Source organism: Protopterus annectens, chromosome 10.part0 (assembly GCF_019279795.1).
Source record: "Protopterus annectens isolate FY-2018-M chromosome 10.part0, PAN1.0, whole genome shotgun sequence".
NCBI lineage: Eukaryota > Metazoa > Chordata > Ceratodontiformes > Protopteridae > Protopterus > Protopterus annectens.
Window position 1 is genome coordinate 200,291,349 of NC_056744.1, and position 21,040 is coordinate 200,312,388.

Genomic DNA, 21,040 nt, shown 5'->3' on the forward strand with positions numbered 1-21,040 from the left:
AGCACAGCACAAGCAGAGTGTTTGACTAAGCATTAGAAACACAGGGCTGTTATACCCAGCTGATGTCCATTATCATTAAGGTCACTACAAGGATCATTTGCATATATCCCATGTGCCTCTGATACAAGAGGTTTGGGAGGTCACTCGGTGGAAGTTCTGGCTTTGCTGGAGTTTTCATTTTGTTTTTACTGATTGTTTTTTCAGTGACCTTCTCACTCATTGTTTTAGTTGCTGTTTGAGATATTTTTGCAGTGACCCTAATGATAATGGACATCAGCTGGGTAATACAGCCCTGTGTTTCTAATGCTTAGTCAAACACTCTGCTTGTGCTGATGAGGTCATAACAAAATGCCGAAGTATGCATATCCACATCTAGTGCTGTTTGGTTTTATTGTCCTGAAATTGTCCATTAAAATGAAATAAGTCATAGGCATTCAGAATTGCCAATTAGCTAAATCACCTGATATTTATAAGGATCGTTTGTATATATCCCATGTACTTCTGATACAAGAGGTTTGGGAGGTCACTCAGTGGAAGTTCTAGCTTTGCTGGAGTTTTCATTTTGTTTTCACACTGTTGGAAAGGAATTCGGTTAGCTTTGTCTAAAGTGTGATTTTCTTGTTCATTCATAGAGGAGAATGTAGTGAAATGACAGATGTAATTTGATATGGTTTGAATTGTTGAGGCATCATTTTCAGAAGCTGCTGCGATAAGTGGGAGACCATATTCCACCAATAATTCCAAGAACAGTCGAAAATATGAGAATAGCAAAATGCTTTATTCCATAACAAAGGAAAAACAGGATTGATCGCTTGAAATGACAGATGTAATTTGATATGGTTTGAATTGTTGAGGCATCATTTTCAGAAGCTGCTGCGATAAGTGGGAGACCATATTCCACCAATAATTCCAAGAACAGTCGAAAATATGAGAATAGCAAAATGTAAGCTTTATTCCATAACAAAGGAAAAACAGGATTGATCGCTTTCGTCTCCGTACCGGAGACCTCTTCAGATTCAAGAAAAGCTGTCAGTGGCACTTATTTATATCGTAGCCATTAACACCATAAAACAATAATTGATGTGCTTTCCATAGTTGATTAATAATTAATTAACTTCTCCACCATTCCTTTTCAAGTGCTATAACAACCTATGTGAAATATATGTGAAATATATGTATAAAATATATTTTATATATATTTTTATATTTATATATATTTCATATATATTTATATATTTTTATATTCATATTTATATATTCATTTGTCAGAATATATTTTTAGACAAGTCATAGTTTATGTATTTTATGTATTGTATATTTTATTCTAGGAATACACCTATTTATGAAGAGATATATACACATATATTTCACATAGGTTGTTATAGCACTTTAAAAGGAATGGTGGATAAATTAATTAATTATTAATCAACTATGGAAAGCACATCAATTATTGTTTTATGGTGTTAATGGCTACGATATAAATAAGCGCCACTGACAGTTTTTCTTGATTCTGAAGAGGTCTCCGGTACAGAGACGAAAGCGCTCAATCCTGTTTTACCTTTGTTATGGAATAAAGCTTACATTTTGCTATTCTCGTATTTTCAACTGTTCTTGGAATTATTGGTGGAGTATGTGGAGTAAGAAGACAGCCTTTATAGATCCGTGTTGCTGAGTTCTATTTGGTTATGGTTGCTATTTTTGATTGAGACCATATTCCAGTTGACCAGCAGTACGTCTTTACCTATGGTACTCCTTGTTGATCTGGAAAGGAATGGGGATATTTTATTGGCCCTCAAAAAAAAAAAAAAAAAAAAAAAAAATAGATTCCAAAGTAGTTGGAGTTAACATTTTTGATGTTGTTATTTTGATGGTCAAGGATATAGAGGGAGTTGGAGTGTTTTTTTTTTTTTTTGAGTGTATGTAATGTACAAAAGGGCAATGTTTTGAGTTTGGATAAGTTGAATATTGGCTTTTTTTGTTCAGTAGCTTTTCTCTAATGGTGTGGATGTCTTATTGTAAAGTTTGTTGGATGGAAGGGATAAGAGTAATTGGACCAGAATAGAACCATGTAATCTTCGAAAAGTATAAGAGGCAGGTGGGGGAGATCAAGGGGAAGTCTGATGTATATGGAGAATAGTAGAGGAACCATAGTAGAGCACTGGAGGACTTCTTCTTGTAGAAGGAGGTGAGTAAAGGAGATAGTCTTGAAATTTGGAGAAATGATGACAAGACAGGTAACTTGAACCAAGGGATAGTGTGCTGGATAAGACCTTCTTTGAGATGACTGCATAACATATGCAATGTATAGGTAAGATTGACTCATCGACATGAAGTGATAAGATCTATAGTTACCAAAAAAAATAAAACGAAACAAGGAAACTGTATATTTAGTCAAGAAAGAACTTGCATTTGGTTTATATAAAGCAGCACAATAGAGAGCAGCATTAAAAAAGTAAATAAGAAGGAAATGCTTAAGGGCTACTAGACTCAATATTTCAGAGGTGGTGTCCTTGCACAGTATGCCTTATTACAAACATTTGCATAAGCTTTCCCAAAGTAGATGGTAAGGAGAAGAGCTGTTTAAAGCATGGACAAGAAAGGGATTCCAATGTTCAGAGACTGTTCCTTCAACCAGCATTTTACACTGTTCTGAAGAAGAGTTTTGATACGGTATGTTTAAAGGTTGGAAGGGGCAGTGTATAGTGTCATGAATCTTGAGACTGAGACAGGTAGTGTATAGTGTCATGAATCTTGAGACTGAGACCAGTAGGCCAGAACAAGAGCTCCTATTCACTACTGCTGTACAAATTCATTAGTAGTGTTCAGATTATCTCCCCCCAAAACACCTTTTATTGAGTTATCACTTGTGACATAGGTAAATTTACATTCGTATAAAAGTAATCACACTATAATTATCATAACAAACCGTTTACTTCATATATATTGCTATTATGTTTGAGTACTACTGAGTGTCCTTCTGATTTTATGCTGCCTAGGATGGCCTGAAACTAGTCCACATGAATCAGTGCTCTACCCAGGCAACAAATAAAAAAAAAATAATTTATTGAAAACCTTTAGCATATGTGAGGGATTTCATCTTGTATATGTCCATTTTTTTTTCCTGGAAAACTGTAAGGTTCCTTAACATTGGTGCCTGTAAAAAAATAAATAAATAAAATAAATAATTAGATCCCAAACCTAAAACACTGGAAACAGTCTTCCAGGAAGAAAAAAAAAAAAAAGTTTTCTGGTCAGTACAATTGACTGGTTCAGTGCTGGCTTCTCTAAGACAAAATTTAGATCCCGTACCTGAGCAACTGAATGTGCAGGAGATCCTAAGGGTTAACTTTAGGATTTGTGGTTTATGAGGGGCTCCATAGTCAAATCAGAAAAAATGGCTGAGTAAACCACCTCTGTGTTATACAAAATCACTGTATACTTAATGGCTTAAAACAATATTGTCATTAATGGACATGTTTTCACTCCAAAGTGAAAGTGCAGGCAATGTTGAGAGCTGATTTCTAATATTTGGTTTCTCAGCTCCTTTCAAAATAGGGAAGCTCAAATACTGGGATTAACTAGAGATACTCAGTGTCATTGGAGGGAAGATTGAGATTAGGAGGAGGAGTCCACCGTTGACCATTATTAAGGGAGAAATTTGCATTTTAGAGTTAGGATCAAGGGTTTGCTGATGACATTCAGAATAGCAGACTGAATCACATTAGCTTTTCTAGAATGCAACAGTCGAAATTAGATTTTCTTTTTTTCCTCCACTTTTTGTGAGAACATTAGGTATGAAAAAAAGTGAAAAGAAGACACACACAATGCATTGATTCCATAAAACTGAGAATCCATTTGTTGCTTTTACTGAAGGATGATGCTGCCTGGAGAAACATATTGGAAGTCTCTGGTTGTTCAGGTATGAAGCAAACAGACCTATGGACAGCCTTATGTATTTACTGTATCCAGTAACGCAGCTCTAACCCAGAAACCATTCATGAGGATTGCTTAGTGTGCATTGTTTTGTTCTAGTTATTTGGAACTTGAATGCAGAACAGTTGAAGTAACTGTTCAGAAATTATCATTGCTGACCTGCACAGCTGATGTATCCAAGAACACAGCTCTTTCTCAAACCCACCTATGAGAGATGTAAAATATTTTTGCATAGTGTACTTTGTCCTGTTGTGCTGCTTTTGTATGTAAATTGCAGAACTGCGTTTAACTAAACTGCCTGTTATCAAATTATCACTGCTAACCTGCTTATCTTGTAAGAGTGTCTCCCTTTTTATTTATCACATCAGCAAAGTATTGTTTATTACTTTCTGCTGGGTACTTTGTTTTGTGGGAAAGAACCTATGGGCATGTATAATAGCTATTTTTTTATATTATGTCCTATTTTATTTATATGATTCTTTGTTTTGGATAGGGACTAAACTCCCTAAATTTGTAGCTATTGAAAATGGTTCCACAGTCTGTGGTGCCCTTGTCTACCTTCTGATTTAGGAGCAGAGAAAGGAGGAGGCCTGTATTCAGGGACCCCTCTAACTTCTTCTCAGTGGGAGCTGTCTGAGTTCTGTACACTTGGGACAGTGGTGTCAGGATGCACGTGATAGGAAAAAAATAGGTGTAATCCTGTTCCTAGTTCCCTTTCTACAACTGGTTCTGTTTCCTAGATGCCCAGAAGGTCTTGAAGCACTGTATTGATCAAAACATTTTGATGTTTTGGACAGAAAGAGATGAGGCCATGTACTGGCTTTCTGCAAAACTGAATATGCCCTTGACATCACCTCTGCAACTCGCTGACCTGCATAAGACAAAATGTTCTCATTTGCATTGCATGAAAAGGGGTAGGAAAGAGTTGCTGATGGGAATAGGTGTGACGGTTTCCTAAATGTGTGGAGAAGAATCTGCTCTCCTAAGGGGGGGACTGTGTTGTTGCTGCTGCTCCTATAGCCTTCTTTCTCTCCATATCTCATTTTTCATTACAGTGAAAGAGAGAATGAATGAATGGAAATTGTGCTCCTCAAGCAATTTATAACCTGTTGGGCTTTTAGGAGTAGGTGGCTTTGTGCGTTCTGTTCCACATCAAATAGTCCTGCTTGCAGTCATTTTGCCAATACTGTTTTTTTTTCCTCCTGTACTTTGATGGCTATCTACCCCTTTCTACATTGGCCCATTTGTTCCCCACCCCTTTTCACAGTGGTCTGAGGCACCAGAGGAGGGAGGACAAAAGCCAAAGATTTCAGCTATTATTCTATAAGAAGGACATAGCCTTTAGCCCCAAAGTCCATTTCCTGGTTCAGTCTGTTTGTTTATAATTTTGTAACACTGGGCCCTGTCTGTTATAAGAGTTACCTTGCATGAGGCTGCTCCCAGAGCATCCTGTCGTATGTTTAATTGTCATGATCTGCTGACAGTTTTTTCTAGAAGAGCACATAACACCAAACACTTGGCATTCTTGCATTATAAGACATCTCTGTATAAGGATATAGCTTTTGCCCTGGGAAACTCCCAGTTCAATGATTACACTTTCAGAGGGGAAGTATTGCTTTTTCCCAGTGAAAACGCTGCATAGGGTCCTTCTTTATGCTGTTACTCTGCTGTGATTAAAAAAAAAGAAAGAAAATATCCCCCCACAACAGAAAGAAAGCAGCAGGTACAGCTTTATGATCCTCCCTCTCCACTCAACCCTTCTGAAGCTTGTCCTGCTAATCAAACCCAGTTCTCCAGCATCGTAGATGGACCCTGTCCCCTGTTAATCAAACCCAGTTCTCCAGCATCATAGATGGACCTCTCCCTCTGGACCAGCAGTTTTGTAAAAGCTGAATAAAAGTATGTGGAATAGTGGTAGGCAAAGTGGTGGAGATGTCTGCACAGAAAGCCAGCACTGCCACACAGGTAAATAAGTAGATTTCCTTTTTTTTGTTTTGTCTTGTTCATTTAATTTAATTTAATGTATTTCATCATTCCCATAATTCATACCTCTTAACTGTACAAATTGTCGCAGAATGTCCTGATTTGTGCTTCATATTTTTGGTCTGTTTCTCATAAATTTTGTGGGTTTTTGGCAAATCATTGGGGACTGCATTCAGAAAATGACAGAAATTCGAGATTCAGATTTCATACCCTTAGGAACATTGTTTTTAAGAGCAGTATTTAAAAATTGCCACTATACGTGGGCCTTTGTCCCCCCCATTATTTATAGCTTTATTCAGATTTCTTGCTTTGTGAGGTTGAGACGTCTCTTCCCATTGATAATGTTGGTATTGCTTTAAATAAATGGGAAGGCAGGTGTTCAAAAAATGATTTTAATATGTTGTCACATGAAAGAAAACTGTTGCCACTGTTTTCATTGGGAGTCTTATTTTCCTTTCAGGTGAGATGACGACTAAATTAACTTTGTTTTGCATTTAACATCTGTTGTATGTTAACAATTTGTAGATGTAATCTAAAAGAACATTTTGTAGATAACATTGGAGTCCTAAAAGTTTTTTTCTTAAACTGGAATGATTTGCTGTATTTAAAGTAGCACTTAACATTGATAAGATTCACATGACCTCTGTTTATCTGCTCAATATTAGAGCCAACCAAAGCACCAAGAAAAGTTCTACAGTACGGCGGCTCAAATCAAACTGCTGCTGGACATCCCAGAGAGGATCTGGAGCTCCATAGAAAGCCATCAGTACCTGCAAGCCACCCAACTGTACCTTCTCTGCTGTCATCTGCACAGTCTGCTGCAGCTCGACTCTACATCCTCCCGCTATAGCCCTATCCTGCTTCGCTTCCCAATTCTTGTACGTCAGGTGGCAGCTGCCGGTCACTTCCGGTCAGTCTTGCATTTTTTTCAGTTTTGAAATATATTAAGTGCTTTATTAATAATGTACATTTCTGTTCAACTTGCCATTTTCATATGGAGTATTCTGAATCACTTTACAGACTACTTTAAAAATAGTTCCAATATGTAATTATTATCAGAAAAGTCTTTCCTCATATGTGCATGAAGAACTTGGCCGTCTAGCTCTAAGATGAATAGTAAAAGTGCAATGCATTAAAATTTGCTGTAAACAAAGTCTTTGAAATGTAATAATTTTGTGAAGTTTGCCAAGCAGTTGGATGTTTAGATTGACCACTGAATGATTAAGGAGTCAGACTAAAATTACATTTTCCTTTACCCAGCATGCAATTAAAGGACCAGTACTAGATGTGTAGTCCCCTCAGTTTTACTCTGTGTTTCCTCATTTGGAAATTGTATTGGTCTTTTCTGTGTTTGTGCTTTATTTAGCAGGACAGAGTACAGAGTTCAAGGTTAAATATTTATTTATTTATGTAACATTTGTTTACCAGGAAAGTCTGAATTGGAACAAAGCCAATTTTCAGCGGAGGCCGGGGAAGAAACGCTCCAGACACATGTCTTTGTAACGTGGGAGGAAACTGGAGTACCCGGAGGAAACCCATAGGAACACAGATAGGACATGCAGATTCCACACAGAAGGCACCCCAGATGAGAATAGAACTGGAGAACCTCTTGCTGTGAGGCGACAATGCTACTTTTGCACCACTGCGCCATCTAAGACTGATACCCATAGGTTTTGTCCTACTGATACAAATCTGTTTTAAATACTTCTACAGAGTGTACAAGTCAGTCTGTCTTTGAGGATTTAAAGAAGTGAACATAACATGTTAGGTAGTCTCAGCAACTCTCCACAAAAATGTTTGTCTTTTATATTTCTGTTAGAGCTGCATTCATATGATCCCTCATTACAACAGCTGTCGTCCTGTCTGCATTTCATTAGCTGCTTTACTGAAACTATTTACTTTTGTTTTGTTTCTATATTTTATTAAGCAGGGACTTACAGTGGAATCTTAACCTGTATGGAAAACTTGGATATGGCATGAATTAATCTTGTAATTGACAAATGACTTCCAAGAAGAGGCTAATGAAAATCAAAGTTTGATCTCCCCCTAATAATTTGTCATTGTAGTGTGACATAATTCACTCACATTCTTGTCTGCTTATAGTTTTTGTATAATAAACAAAATATAATATATTCCTTGTTCAGTCTGAATTGTAGAAGATGATGTGGAGAAACATGTAGATGAAACTCCATTGCCATTTCAGTGGAATATGTAGTGATCATGGAGTCTTCACAGATTTGTAGTAGTTTTAAAGTTAAAATTATATAATGTGAAGCTTGGTGTTGGAGCTGATGAGTGCAGCCTTCCTGAGAACTAAGATGGCATCCATTGTGAACAGACAAGTGGCAATAAGGCTTAAATGTTAAAGACAAAAGGGGTGCACGGTAATGCACTTTTTGTGATGGAGACATGGAAACATTCTTGGCAGGCTGACTTTGAGCAGGTCAGAAGAGGGAATAAGTAATAAAGATTCTCAGTTGAACTACAGTATGTACTGTGAAGGGTAAATGACAAAGGCCATTTGGATACTGGGTGCATTGTGATGTCAGGGGATTGTAGCCATGCTAAGGTCCTCCTTCAGTCTACTACACATTATATATGGTTTTGAGGGAATGGAAGTTGTGTTGGAAAAATCTCATAAGCAGCTTTACTAAAAGGATGGAGAAATACAATGGTTTTATTAAATGGAGAAAGCTAGAAAACTGGGAATGTATACATCAGAATAGAGAGGGGTATATGGTTTGGATACATTGCTCTATTTCATAAGAAGTGGAATTGAAAAAGCACAGCTTCACAATATAATGTGTGATAGCTGCAAGAGGAGAAATTCAGGAAAGATGCTGCTTTGGAAAGAAAAAAGGAAAGATGGAACAAGGTTAAAGGAAACTGCTTCACATATGCACAGCTGCAAAACTCAGAGCGACTTGATAGAACATCACATTTTTAGATAAAGTCCTCCATTAATACTCATCTAATCATTTGTGGGAATGCTTGTGACCTGTAGAACATCTGACATTACCAGTTTACTGGTTGCATTGAAAAGTACTAAAACAATTTTTTAAGTTTAGTTTTTGTGCAGTTTTGGACATTTTGCCACACTTGGAAGATGCTGTTCTTCCGTTTTAGAATTTTTGAATCTGGTCTAGGATGATTTTATTATTCCTAGAGATCATTGAAGGCCGGTGTCTTTTTCCCTGAAGAACCATTTTTGCCTGTGTATTAATTCTCTTGAGTTTATCCATCAAGTGGTTATGAGATGAACTTGTCACCTGGATGCCCTCTTTCCAGTGCTTTAAACCGAGGACGTTGGGATGCCTCGTTGAGTTAAACCCAAACATCAGTTCCTTCTGATAAGTGCAGTCCATGCTTCATTCTGCCAAGTAACTAGTGAGATGGACTCATCCTCTAGCTTTGTCTACTCCCAGCTCTTTAGGTAGTAGACTGTAGCATCCCTCTGCTCATCTTCACTTACAGCTGTACAATGGTCAAAGTCTGCTGGCAGCTAATATCACATAGACTAATTCTGGGTAGCTTTTCATAGTATTAGGTGAATGATTTCAGTGTCTTGCATGTCTGAAATTATCTGTTCTTTGGTAATCTGTCTGGCCAGAATACAGATGTCTGTTACTATATAATTTAAATCTGCACCCGCAAGACATGCCTAACTGAATCCACATGATTACCAAATGCCTAACATTTCTAGATGGCTTGAAAAGAACTGCCTAATTGTTTGCTGTTCTACTCTGCCTGCATTGTGCTGCCATCCTAGAGTACAGTAGAGACACTACTGTTTGAGTCTAACATGATGTTCTGCTCAAGTGTATAACATCTTTGTTAATCTAATCCTGCTACTAATTTATTGATTTGGACTTCTTTCTAAAACAGTTGGCATGTGCTGGGGTCTTGCTTCAGTTGTATGTGTGTTTACATACTTGAAAGCTTTCATACTTATTTGAGATTGTTTGTTTGACTATCTCAGGGCTTCAGGAATGGAAGAAAACTGCCCTGCTGTTTGACGCACGCTGTAACCCACAGCCCGATTTGCTCGCTTAACAACTTCATCCCCCACCCACAACACAAATAGCTAGTTTTATATTTGCTTAACCACTCTTTACATCCTCCTGTACCCTATCCATAGTTCCTAATCTAGCCTCTCAACTGTGATTACTACTCCTCGCTAATCTAATGTGCACATACTGATACTAAGTCATGTCTCCTATCTCAGTTCTGTTACTGCTTCTACTCATGTATACCTCACTGTCACACAAACTCATTTCCTACTCTCATGCGTCTGTTCCTCTACTCCGTTCTAATCCACCTGTCTGGTGAGCCTCTTGCACCAAACTCCTACTGTCTATCTCTTTTCTCCTCTCTCATGAGGCCCTCCCCTTCCCACACAGCCCCAAATTTAACAACCATAAGCTTGTACCCTTACTGGCAACTCTGTTACTTTTACAAACCAGGAACACAGAAATAAACCCAGATCCATTCATCCTGTATGGGTAATTTTAAACATCTGAATCCTTAGCAGCAAATGGGCACAACTAGAACTGTAACTGAATCAAAACCGATCCCCAGTAGTGGGCATAACATGAGTTATGTTAGAGGATGTATGGATCCCTTCCAGACTCACAAAACTACATTATCTTAAGTGACAAATGACCTGGCAAGAAGCAGGTAGATGGTGTCATGGCAGTATTTATAACAACCACATGGCTTCAACAACCCTAATGGTAAAAAGTAAACCTATCAAAGATGCAAACCCCAACTGGATGTTAATACGACTGACTATATCATCTCTCACCAAAATATATATACACATACAGGTCTACTTCTAAATCTCAAAATACTGAAAGACTGACTTTCAGTATCTCAAGACTGAAATACCTAACACCCACGGTACCGAAATATTACAATACTGAATGTCACTATACTGAAAATTCAAAATATCGAATGTTGAGCAAGCGACATTCAATTCTGTAATATAACCTCCAGCACAACATAACAAATGCCACCACTCCCTAAACCTATACTAAAAGCACCAAACACACACACACCTACAAAACCTGCCCCCCACACCCCTGCTACTTATATATACCAACTCTTGAGGTCACACTACCACAAAAGACACTAATAACCTACCGCCACACACCCTACATTTACTTCACACAATATCACACACACACACACACACACACACACACACACACACACACACACACACACACACACACACACACATTCAAAACACACAACGCCTTCAGCAGTAACACACACACACACACACTCACCCATGTAACCCACCCAACTCCCAAAATTTCCCACAACACTACAAAACAAAAAACCCTACCCAAGATTCTTAAACACTAGGAAATTACCTGAATCTCTGTACACAGCCACACATCGTCCACCATATCTCAGTCCCAAACCACAATGCACCACAAACACAAACCACAACATACCACCTCAACAGAACATTCAATAATTCAAGACTTGTTAAAGTGTAGTTTTGGTTAACTGCATTTTCGCTATATTAATCTTGAGATACTGAAAGTCAGTCTTTTAAACACTCACATTAATGTGTAACCTAACACAAATTATTCAGGATAGCACAAGAACAGTCATCTCCATGAAAATGGTCATTAATTGACATCATTGCTTTGTTCTGGCTCTAAAGTGATTGCTCTCGGTTATAAATTGATCTACTGTGCCACCTGTCATCCTTCCATGACTCAGTAATATATCACAATATCTCTCCAACTCTGTCCCAACTACCTATCCATATTTCCTCTTTACACTCTCCACATATTGCAACAAACCTATTTAATATTGCACCTCACCATTTATTCCAACTATAGGCTAATTAATTGCACTACAGCTCAAATACAAGAATCCTCTCCAAAAACAAGGTATGCATTATTCCCCAATATACTAAAATCCTTCTAAGATGAGATATTCACCTTAATCCTGGTCCTAGCTATCACAATGAACACAAAGATAATTCTGTTCTACATACTCCACTAACCCAACAACAGCTAATCCCCAACCCTGATGATCTAATTTTTGCTGCAAAAAATCTTAGAAGTATAAGGAGTAAAACTGCTGAAATACATGCCTGGATTACCCAACATAAGCCTGATGTTCTCACTGTAACTGAAACGGCTTAAAACAAGCATAATTGACTCGTGTTATACCTCTTGGCTATATTATCCATAATGACTGTATAAAGAGGAATGGTGGTGGTATTGCTTTAATATTTCCCAATACCTACCACATTTCCACTTACAGCAAACCAACACCAAAATTCAGTTCAGCAGAGGTTTTTATTGCTTTTCTCAATGTAAACAATTATAAACAAATATGCATTACTGTCCTTTTTATCCTTCTTGGTGACAAAACAGCTGTACTGGAAAATATCCTACACTGGATATCCTTAACATTTCCACAAGAAAAAATATTACTGGTTTATGTGAATGTCAAATGGTTGGACGTAAACTCGAACTTCCCTACATCTAGAATGAACTTGTATGGTTTCACAGAACTAAATAATAGCCCCACACATTAGCAAGACATCAAATTCTGTATTCAACTGGAACCTAGTTATCAGACCATAGCAAATTCTCCACCACAGGTAGTATTAGACTGTGTGTGATCATCTCCCAGTCTATACGACTAGATATTTCACACATCCAGTTAAACAGCATGTTTATAAGACAACTCTTAACCTGTTCAAGTTTAACCCAGAAGTGTTGATTACTACGCTATCATCTATTAACTGGAACTTCCTAAAAACACTCCACTTAGACGATGCTATAATTGAATTCAGTACAACTTTTTTTAAATAACCTAAATAGCCTTGCACCTCCTAGAAGGAAGAGACTGAAAACAAATAATGCAATTTGGCTATCCATATTGAGTAGAATGCTAATGCAAGATAGGGAAAAAGCATGGAAAGAATGGCAAAAATATAAACGCCTTAGTATCTTAAACTTCGGAATGCTTCACAGTTGTACTAAAAAACAAATAGAAGACAAAAAAAAAACGATACTATAACAACTTCCAAAATAATACTAAAAACAACCCTAAATAATTTTGGACATCCATTAAAGAAATCTTGCATCTTGGCAAAAAATTCAACCCAAATCCCACTCTGGATAACACCACTCGAAACTAGCCCTGCCCAACAGCCACATATCACCACATCCACTTTCACCTTCAAACCTGTTCCCACATCCTATGTAAAACTAACTTAAAATGCGGTCTTCATCAGCTGATGACCTTCCAAGTGAGTACCTAAAAATGGCAGCCATTAGCGTTGCTTATCCTGTCTCAGTCCTTATAAGTAGGTCAGTTCAGGAATCCCACATTCCTTCTCTCTGGAAAAAGTCACACATTTATCCCTCTGCACAAAAAAGGAAATTCAACAGACATGAATAACTTTAGTCCTTATAGCAGTCTTATCTCCCCTTGCCAAAATACTTAAAATGTATCCAAAAACTATCTCCTGCAGGAAGAACTCTTGGCCCCTACATAACCTGTCTTCGTCCTTCCCATAGTACTAGAACTACCCTTCTAACCTATACAGATACTGTCGATAATGTTAGAGATAATGGCAAACTAGTCTCTTCCTTGTTTCTAGACTTGTCTAAAGCCTTTGACACAGTTTGTCACAGCAAGCTTCTTCAAATGTCCTCACTAGGTCTCAGCTTACCCTTCTGTGGTTCAAAAGCTACCTGTCCAATAGGAATCCGTCAGTAAAATGGCACTCTACACTCTCCTTACCTCCCATCACCACTGTTATACCAGAAGGCTCTATCTTTGGTCCCCTCCTCTAACATTTTCAGCAACGCACACTGTATTTTTACACTGCAGACCACCCTATACAATACACAGATGATTCCATTCTCATTTATACTTCTGACAATGTGGTACACCTCCAAAAATTATTCTGGGAAGCTTTAGCAGCCACTGAAACATGGTGTTGTAACTCACAACTCATGCTCAACCCAAAAAAGACCAAAGTACTATTTTTTCCCCTAACCCCCCCCCCCCCCCATGAAAAAACTAAATTTAAAATCCTCTCTCGATAACACAACTATTTAAGTCACTTCTCATAACAAATTATTAGGGGTGATAGTAGATGATAATCTTACATTTAACCTGCATATACAAAATTGCATAAGAAAAACACTCACTAGGGATTCTTTACAGAGCCAAAAACTTTTGCACCAGTGCAACTAAAACTACACTTGCCACCACTTGTGTCCTCCCCACTCTTCTTTATGACACTTCCATTCTTACTAACCTCCAGGATTCACAAAAATTGAAACTTGAGCAATGCTATAAAAAAGCTGCGAAACTTTCAACACATACCCTTTCAGAATCCACCACTGTATAGCCCTGAAAAGCCTAAATTGATTAGAACCCAAATCAGTTAACATACACGCAACTTCTTACCACCTATAAAGTTATCCAGCATCCATCTGCCTGACCAGCACTAAAAAAACATTCAGCACAACTATGTTCCCAGTCTGTCACTGCGATCCAATGGCCAAAAACTTCTGTCTATTAACCTAGCAAATCTACTGGGCATTGCCTGTACTCATACAAAGTTGCTAAGGCCTGCAGCTCCTTACCTGTATCCATCAGGTTTATACCCCCCTGCCATCTTTCAAAACAACTCTGAAAGAATTCCTAGCTAAAATATGCTATGTTCTTGCTTAGAAGCAAGATAACCTATATTCTTAAATGTGAACAAGTACATTTGCATTCCTTATACCTCTTTACTGTCCCTTCTTCACTTACTTCCTTACTGCTATCTAATCCTGTTCTTTGTCTTTCTCTCTAAATATACTGTAAGTCTGTTTCCCTGACTTCATTGTTGCAGTTCATATTTGTATTACACTAACTTACCATTAATTTCTCTACAAACTGTCTAAAATTTCTATAATTGTATTGATTCTTACCCAATGTTTTATACTGTCTAATTTGTTTTAATTATTTAATTTGCAGATGTTTTTGTTTTGTTTTAGAAGATTGTAAAATTATTGTTAAAATGTTTTTGTAATAATTAATTTGGAGCCTTTTTCCCCAGGCCACCACTGAAAATGGGCTTCTCCCCAGTTGGACTTTTCTGGTAATCAAAATGTCAATAAAAAGTAAGTAAGTAAAATAAAATGAATCCTGCTTAACTTCACGAGAAATGTTAGTCTCTCGGTTTACTATCCAACTTCCTCAGGGACCATACCAAAGTAATATCCACATGGTCTTTCAAAAAACCCAACCTCTCTTGACTACATTAATACGAAGAAATATAACGGAGTCTTCTGAAGATTCTCTGATTAAAGAACATAGATGTGTTAACTGCTTCACTCTGTGTGAAGCCACTAATCCAAACATAGCCCTAACAATATTTAACTCGCTTATGCCAATACAAGATGAGCCCTGCTCATTAAAAACAAGACCACTACAAGGCAAAAAAGTCCCATGGCTAATCAACTCTCTTGGTACATCAAGATAAGGACCAAGCCTGGATCAGCTAGAAAACCAGTCCCTCAGACCAAGATAAATTAAGCAGGTATAAGAACATACTGAGAAAGATTAGTCAACACTAAAGCAGCCAAACCTAACTACTGCAGAACAATCACAAAAAGAAAACATAATGCCAGTCTAAGAATGTTTGGAGCACCATAAAGACCATAGGCAGCAATATGTTATTTCCCAAATAAAAAAAAAAATAGAAAGCTCTTCCCAGCAAACACCCTACAAGACTATTTGGCTAATGTCTGCAATCCGTCCAAGCCATACAACTTTTTGTATTTCAAAACAGCATTGCTATGCTATCAATCTGTGTCGATCCACTGAGTTCCACTCTGGACCCCCCACACACACATTCCTCAGGGCTAATATAGGAAATCAATCAAAGACTGACTTGGCAAAAAGTCTACACTACAGACACAATACCTTCTATACTATTAACTCCACTATTTTAAAAAAGTGGATGCAAATTGTTTTCCTTCCGATTGGCACACCTCTTCTGTCTCACTCCCACAAGAAAGCTAGTACTTGATTTCCTGTGGCCAAAACATCCTACCCTAAAAATGCTGATGCTGTTGACCTATAACAAACATTGACTCCATAGCCAAAGTACTTGAGACCCTTATTTACAAACAGAAATCGGATTATCTCACTGAATATGTACTTTCTAACAGACCATACTGATTTAAACTAAAGTGAACTACAATAACAAATTTCCTATTTCTCTAACTAAATCTGTGCCAGTAATGAAGATCACAATTAATAGACACTATATTTGTAGATATTAAAAGAGCCGTTGAATATGTTAACCATGGCATCCATATAGGAAAATGTAAACAATGACAATTTTCTGATGTAGTCTGCTTCTAGTTTGCCAGCCTATTCCACAAGACAATTTCTTTAGTACTAGCCAAGTGCCCCCCCCCCCATTTTGATATCTTGAAAAAATGTACTTCATTTTTCAAAACTGATAATTAGGATATTTATTATTCGGGTAGGTTGGTTGTGCTGCTAGTTGTTCTTTTTTCTACAAGCTACTGTTTTAATTACTTGCCTTTGTATGTTCGCAAGCCCTCTTGGCATTTCCACTATTTCTTAACTCCAATATTAAGTACTCGAAGGAGATAACAGCTACTCACTAAGGTAATATTATCTGTAGGCTTTATAGTAATATTGTAAAGTTTATAGGATATACTTTTACTGCTATGCAGTTGACTTTCTGAATATTTTTGGTAGTCAGTAAACTTTAAACTATAGCTGTTGATAAACTATGTTTATGTAAAAAAAAAAAAAAAAAGGCCATAAAACACACCAAACTTTTATTTTCAGCAAATCCAGTAAGCACTTTCGTCTCCCAACACTGAGACTTCATCATAAATAAAAATATATCACATGACTTGTCAGGCTAATGCCTTAACCCTTTCCTTTTCAAATAGGCCACAATCTTCTCGGCTGTTCAACCTTGGTGGGTAACATGCATTTAACCTGACTTGCCATAAATATTCAGGCCAACTTAGTTCTTCCTCTGCATTAAACATTGTTGCATAACCCTTAGTTAGACCTAACACTAAACATTTAAAATCTGTCTGACAATTCCCTATTTTATAATGCTTACGTATAGCATTATTTTCATCTTTAAACAACTGCTATTTTATGCTTGTACATTCTTTTGTTTAATTCTCTGCTAGTTCATCCTATATAAAATGCCCCACATGACCTGGAAATAATGCAATACACTACATATTTAGATTTGCATGTAAAATGTCCATTGATATTAATTTTATAGTTGTTTATAGTAATTTCATTGATACCATCATAAACTAAATCACATTAATTGCAAGCTAAACATTTGTGCATTCTTCCACTACCTTTTCATGTTTAACGTTCAGCTTATTCTGAAACAAGTTTTTAAAACTTTTTCCTTTTTTCTGCACAAACATAGTGCGTTCTCCTACTACTTTGGAAACCTCCTCACAGCTTTTTTTAAGATCTTCCAATTGTTATTTATAATACGTTTGATAGCAACTGAGTCTACATTGTTAGAAATTTGCATAACTGTACTATAATCTTCATTTCCAGCCCTTGGAGTAGTAAGGTTTGCATTCTTTTTGACTGCACTAATTTTTTCTAGCCATTTTTTCTAGCCTGTTCTTCACTAAATCCTTTGGATATCCTCTTACTACAAACTAATGACATAAATTATTGCTTTCTGTTTCAAAATCTTCATCTTTCATAGTTAGCTGATTGACTGTCATTAATTGTCCCTTAATCACATTTCCTTAGTTTTCTTTGAATGCATACTGGTAAAATACATTATTCTGCATATTCTTTTTGTTGATATTTGAAAACTTCCCATTTTCTTTAAATATTAATGCATCTAAATATACTATATGCATATCAAAAGATGTGAACTGTAAATAAGTGCTGATACCATTAATATACATTAAAAAAGTATTGAGAGAATCAACTCCTCCCATCCATACAATAAACACGTCATCAGTAAAACGCTTGTACAAACTTCTCAACTAAAATATGCGTTTTCTCCCAACCATTCATAAAAATATTGGGATAACTGGCACCATTGCTGCACCCATTGCCACACCTTTGGTTTGATGATAAATCACGTCATTAAACTTAAAGAAGTTGTAACTAAGGATGACACCCAGCATTTCCATCAATAGCCATATTGTGTTACTAGAAAATTGCCCGGAGGCTGTTAATTCCATCCTAACCATTTCCATACCTTCCTCATTTAGAATTACCGTATATAAAGATTTTATGTCTAAAGTGACTAATAAATCGGACTCTAATACATTCACTTTCAAAATATTTTGAATAAAATCAAATGTGTCTCTAATATATAAATCACTCCTTTTAGCCACTTTTTGCAAATGTTTATCCACAAAGATGGAAATGGTTTCTGTATTTGTACCTTCACTAGCCACAATTGGTCACAAAGACGGATTTTCCAAGTCTTTATGAATTTTTGAAAGCCAAAAATTTTACTAAATTTAGGGGAGTCATTTCTATTATGTTTCCTAATTTGCTGTGTGATCTCCCTGTATAAAACCATTCTTCAATCAAGGCATCAACAAATGTATAAGATTTTTTAACGTTCAAAAAAGACACTTTTTCATAAAAAGCAGTATCGGCCAACATTGCACACACTTTTTGTTCATAGACAGCTCTATCTAATAAAACCAAATAATTCCCTTTATCAGCTTTGCAAATTAACATATTTTCATCATTAATTAAATCATATAAATTTTATGTTCATCCACAGTCATATTATAATAATTATATTCACTTTTGTTGTTAAAAAAAATTCCAGTTCCTTTCTTAGCAGTGGATGGGTCTAAAAAACACTTTGACACTACTTTTGTCTGTATTTTGATACAAATATTTAAAATTCAGCTTTCTAGTAAAGTCTCTTAGTTCGTTTATAACGTCACATTTTTTCGCTCTTCGGGCTGGAACAAAATTCTACCCCTTGCTTAAAACTGTGCACAAATTTGCATCCAGTATTCTAGAAGACAAATGAACTATTTTAAAACCACAGTCAACACCATTAGAAATAAAACTATCAGTACTCTGAAGTGAGAGTTAATTCCTCCACTTCTTCCATTGTTTTTTCTGCAAAAACTTGTTTTGGCCACCTGAATTCGTGGCAGTTACTTCCGCCCAAGTTCTGTTGCCATTCGGCCCTTTCTGATGAACTTGTACACTTTGCATGGGCTGACATTTGCATTTGCTGAAGGCTGTTTAGATCTATTTTTTTCTTCAGAGCGTTGTCTGCGTTGTGCTAGGGGTTCAGACTTCCTGAGCCCTCCTTCCTCATCAACAGCTTGACTCTCCGTGATGTCATTTCCTTTATTAGATGGTAGCTCCTGATTTCCCACTTCTCTCGACTCCGTTGTCACTCTTAACATATGCCACACCCTCTTCATATTCCTTAAGGTCGCTTTGGAACTTTTTTATCGTACGCTTTGATAAAAATTCATTTTCTTTAGTTAATTTTTCTTTAATTAAACAAAACTTTGTGTCAAAATTGTCTGCAGTTAGTTTATCTTTGAGCGAAAAAAAAAACTCTCATTGATCTTACAGTTTAGTTGCTCAATTCTTCATAACATTTCCACATATTGTAGCCCCACCGTTTGATTTAATTCTACCCATTTATCAATGAACTCTTTTGGTAACTCATTTCCATTAGGCATTTTCGTTATTCTGAGTCCTTTGGGAACTCTTTTGACTCAGACAAAATATAAAACATCCCATTGCAGAAGTTTTAATTTGGTTAAATCTTTTTCCAGTTCCCTAAAAGACTCTGTTAGATTGAAACTGTAACTACTAGAGTTCACAAGATTGTTGGCAGCAAAAAATGGGTCTGCAGGTGGGGCTAAACAACTAGAGACAGTACCTCACTGCTGCTTAATGGCAAATTTCCATTCCTTTGAAATGTAGAACTGCTAGTCAAACCTTCTTGGTTCAACACAATAGACCCACATGGAGTGTCATGAAGCGTCAAACCTGTTGGCATAGCTAAGAAACTCAACACAACTTGGCTCATATTGAAACGTTAATACTTAAAAATTTTATGTTTAAGTTGAGTTTATTTTTTTCTTGACTATTGTTTCATTGGAGAACCAGACCAGTTTAAAAAAGTGTACTAAGCATGCTCTTAAGATTTATCCCATCAAGACCCCCATGATTTGTCTGTGGTTTAGTTAGGGCTATCCCGTTTGACTTCTAAATGCAGAATTTTGTGCTGGATTTGGAACCAGGGCTCTGGCAGACAGAAGAAATTAATAGTAAAGGTATTTATGCCATTGGATCTGCAGGCAACTAAGACCAAGATAACCAATTTCTAAGTCCAATGCTTATGGATCTTGTGACACTGGCAACTTAGCTATCTGGAATTTTGTAACTAGTTCTGTTTGTGAAAATTGCTATGATTTATACAGAACTGTATGTTATGGACTGAGCTTCAAGAATGTACCCACAGTGTACCCTACTGGAAAAGAACAGAAATGTATGTAACTATATACCTGTGCAAGTGTATGTGTTAACTCTGTATGTTCCAGCTTCTACTGTTAACTTGCAAACCCTCAAGAAAATAAGTGGAAATTGTTTTATGATTCTGTTGTTTCAGTGCAGCATGCAGACACAATGTCTAGAGCTAGAGATTTTCCTATTGTCTTGAAACAGAAATAATTACTAGGTTTCAAATGTATTAGACAAAGACCATTATTCCAAACCAAATTAAATACATTCAAATAACCAATCAGTATTTAAAAACAATTAAAATAGTAATTAAATATTAGGTCTACGCCTACTCAGAACAGGCTTTAAAGGTACTACACCATTTTAACCAGGGAGCCTATCCACCCCTATTTCTGTAATCCACTTTACCTCACAAAATTCAGTATAACTTTTTATGTCCCCTCCTCTGGGATTGGGTCTGACCAACTGTAGGACCTAAAAAGAAAAATAATGCCCTTCATTCTCATTAATATGTTGAGTTAAAGCACTGTGTACCCATTTTAGCCTAATGCCTGAAAGATGTTTAATAATTCTGTCCTTAAGTTTA

At 36.7% G+C, this 21,040-nt stretch overlaps 1 protein-coding gene across 2 annotated transcripts in view; it reads left to right on the forward strand.

The window, feature by feature from the left end:
• Positions 1 to 21,040, forward strand: part of COG1 (component of oligomeric golgi complex 1) — an 829,165-nt gene that overhangs the window by 1,682 nt on the left and 806,443 nt on the right. For both annotated transcript variants that reach the window (XM_044085137.1, XM_044085139.1), the window contains exon 2: positions 6,582 to 6,826. In XM_044085137.1, the coding sequence (XP_043941072.1) occupies positions 6,582 to 6,826 (245 nt within the window). The remainder of the gene's footprint in view (positions 1 to 6,581; positions 6,827 to 21,040) is intronic.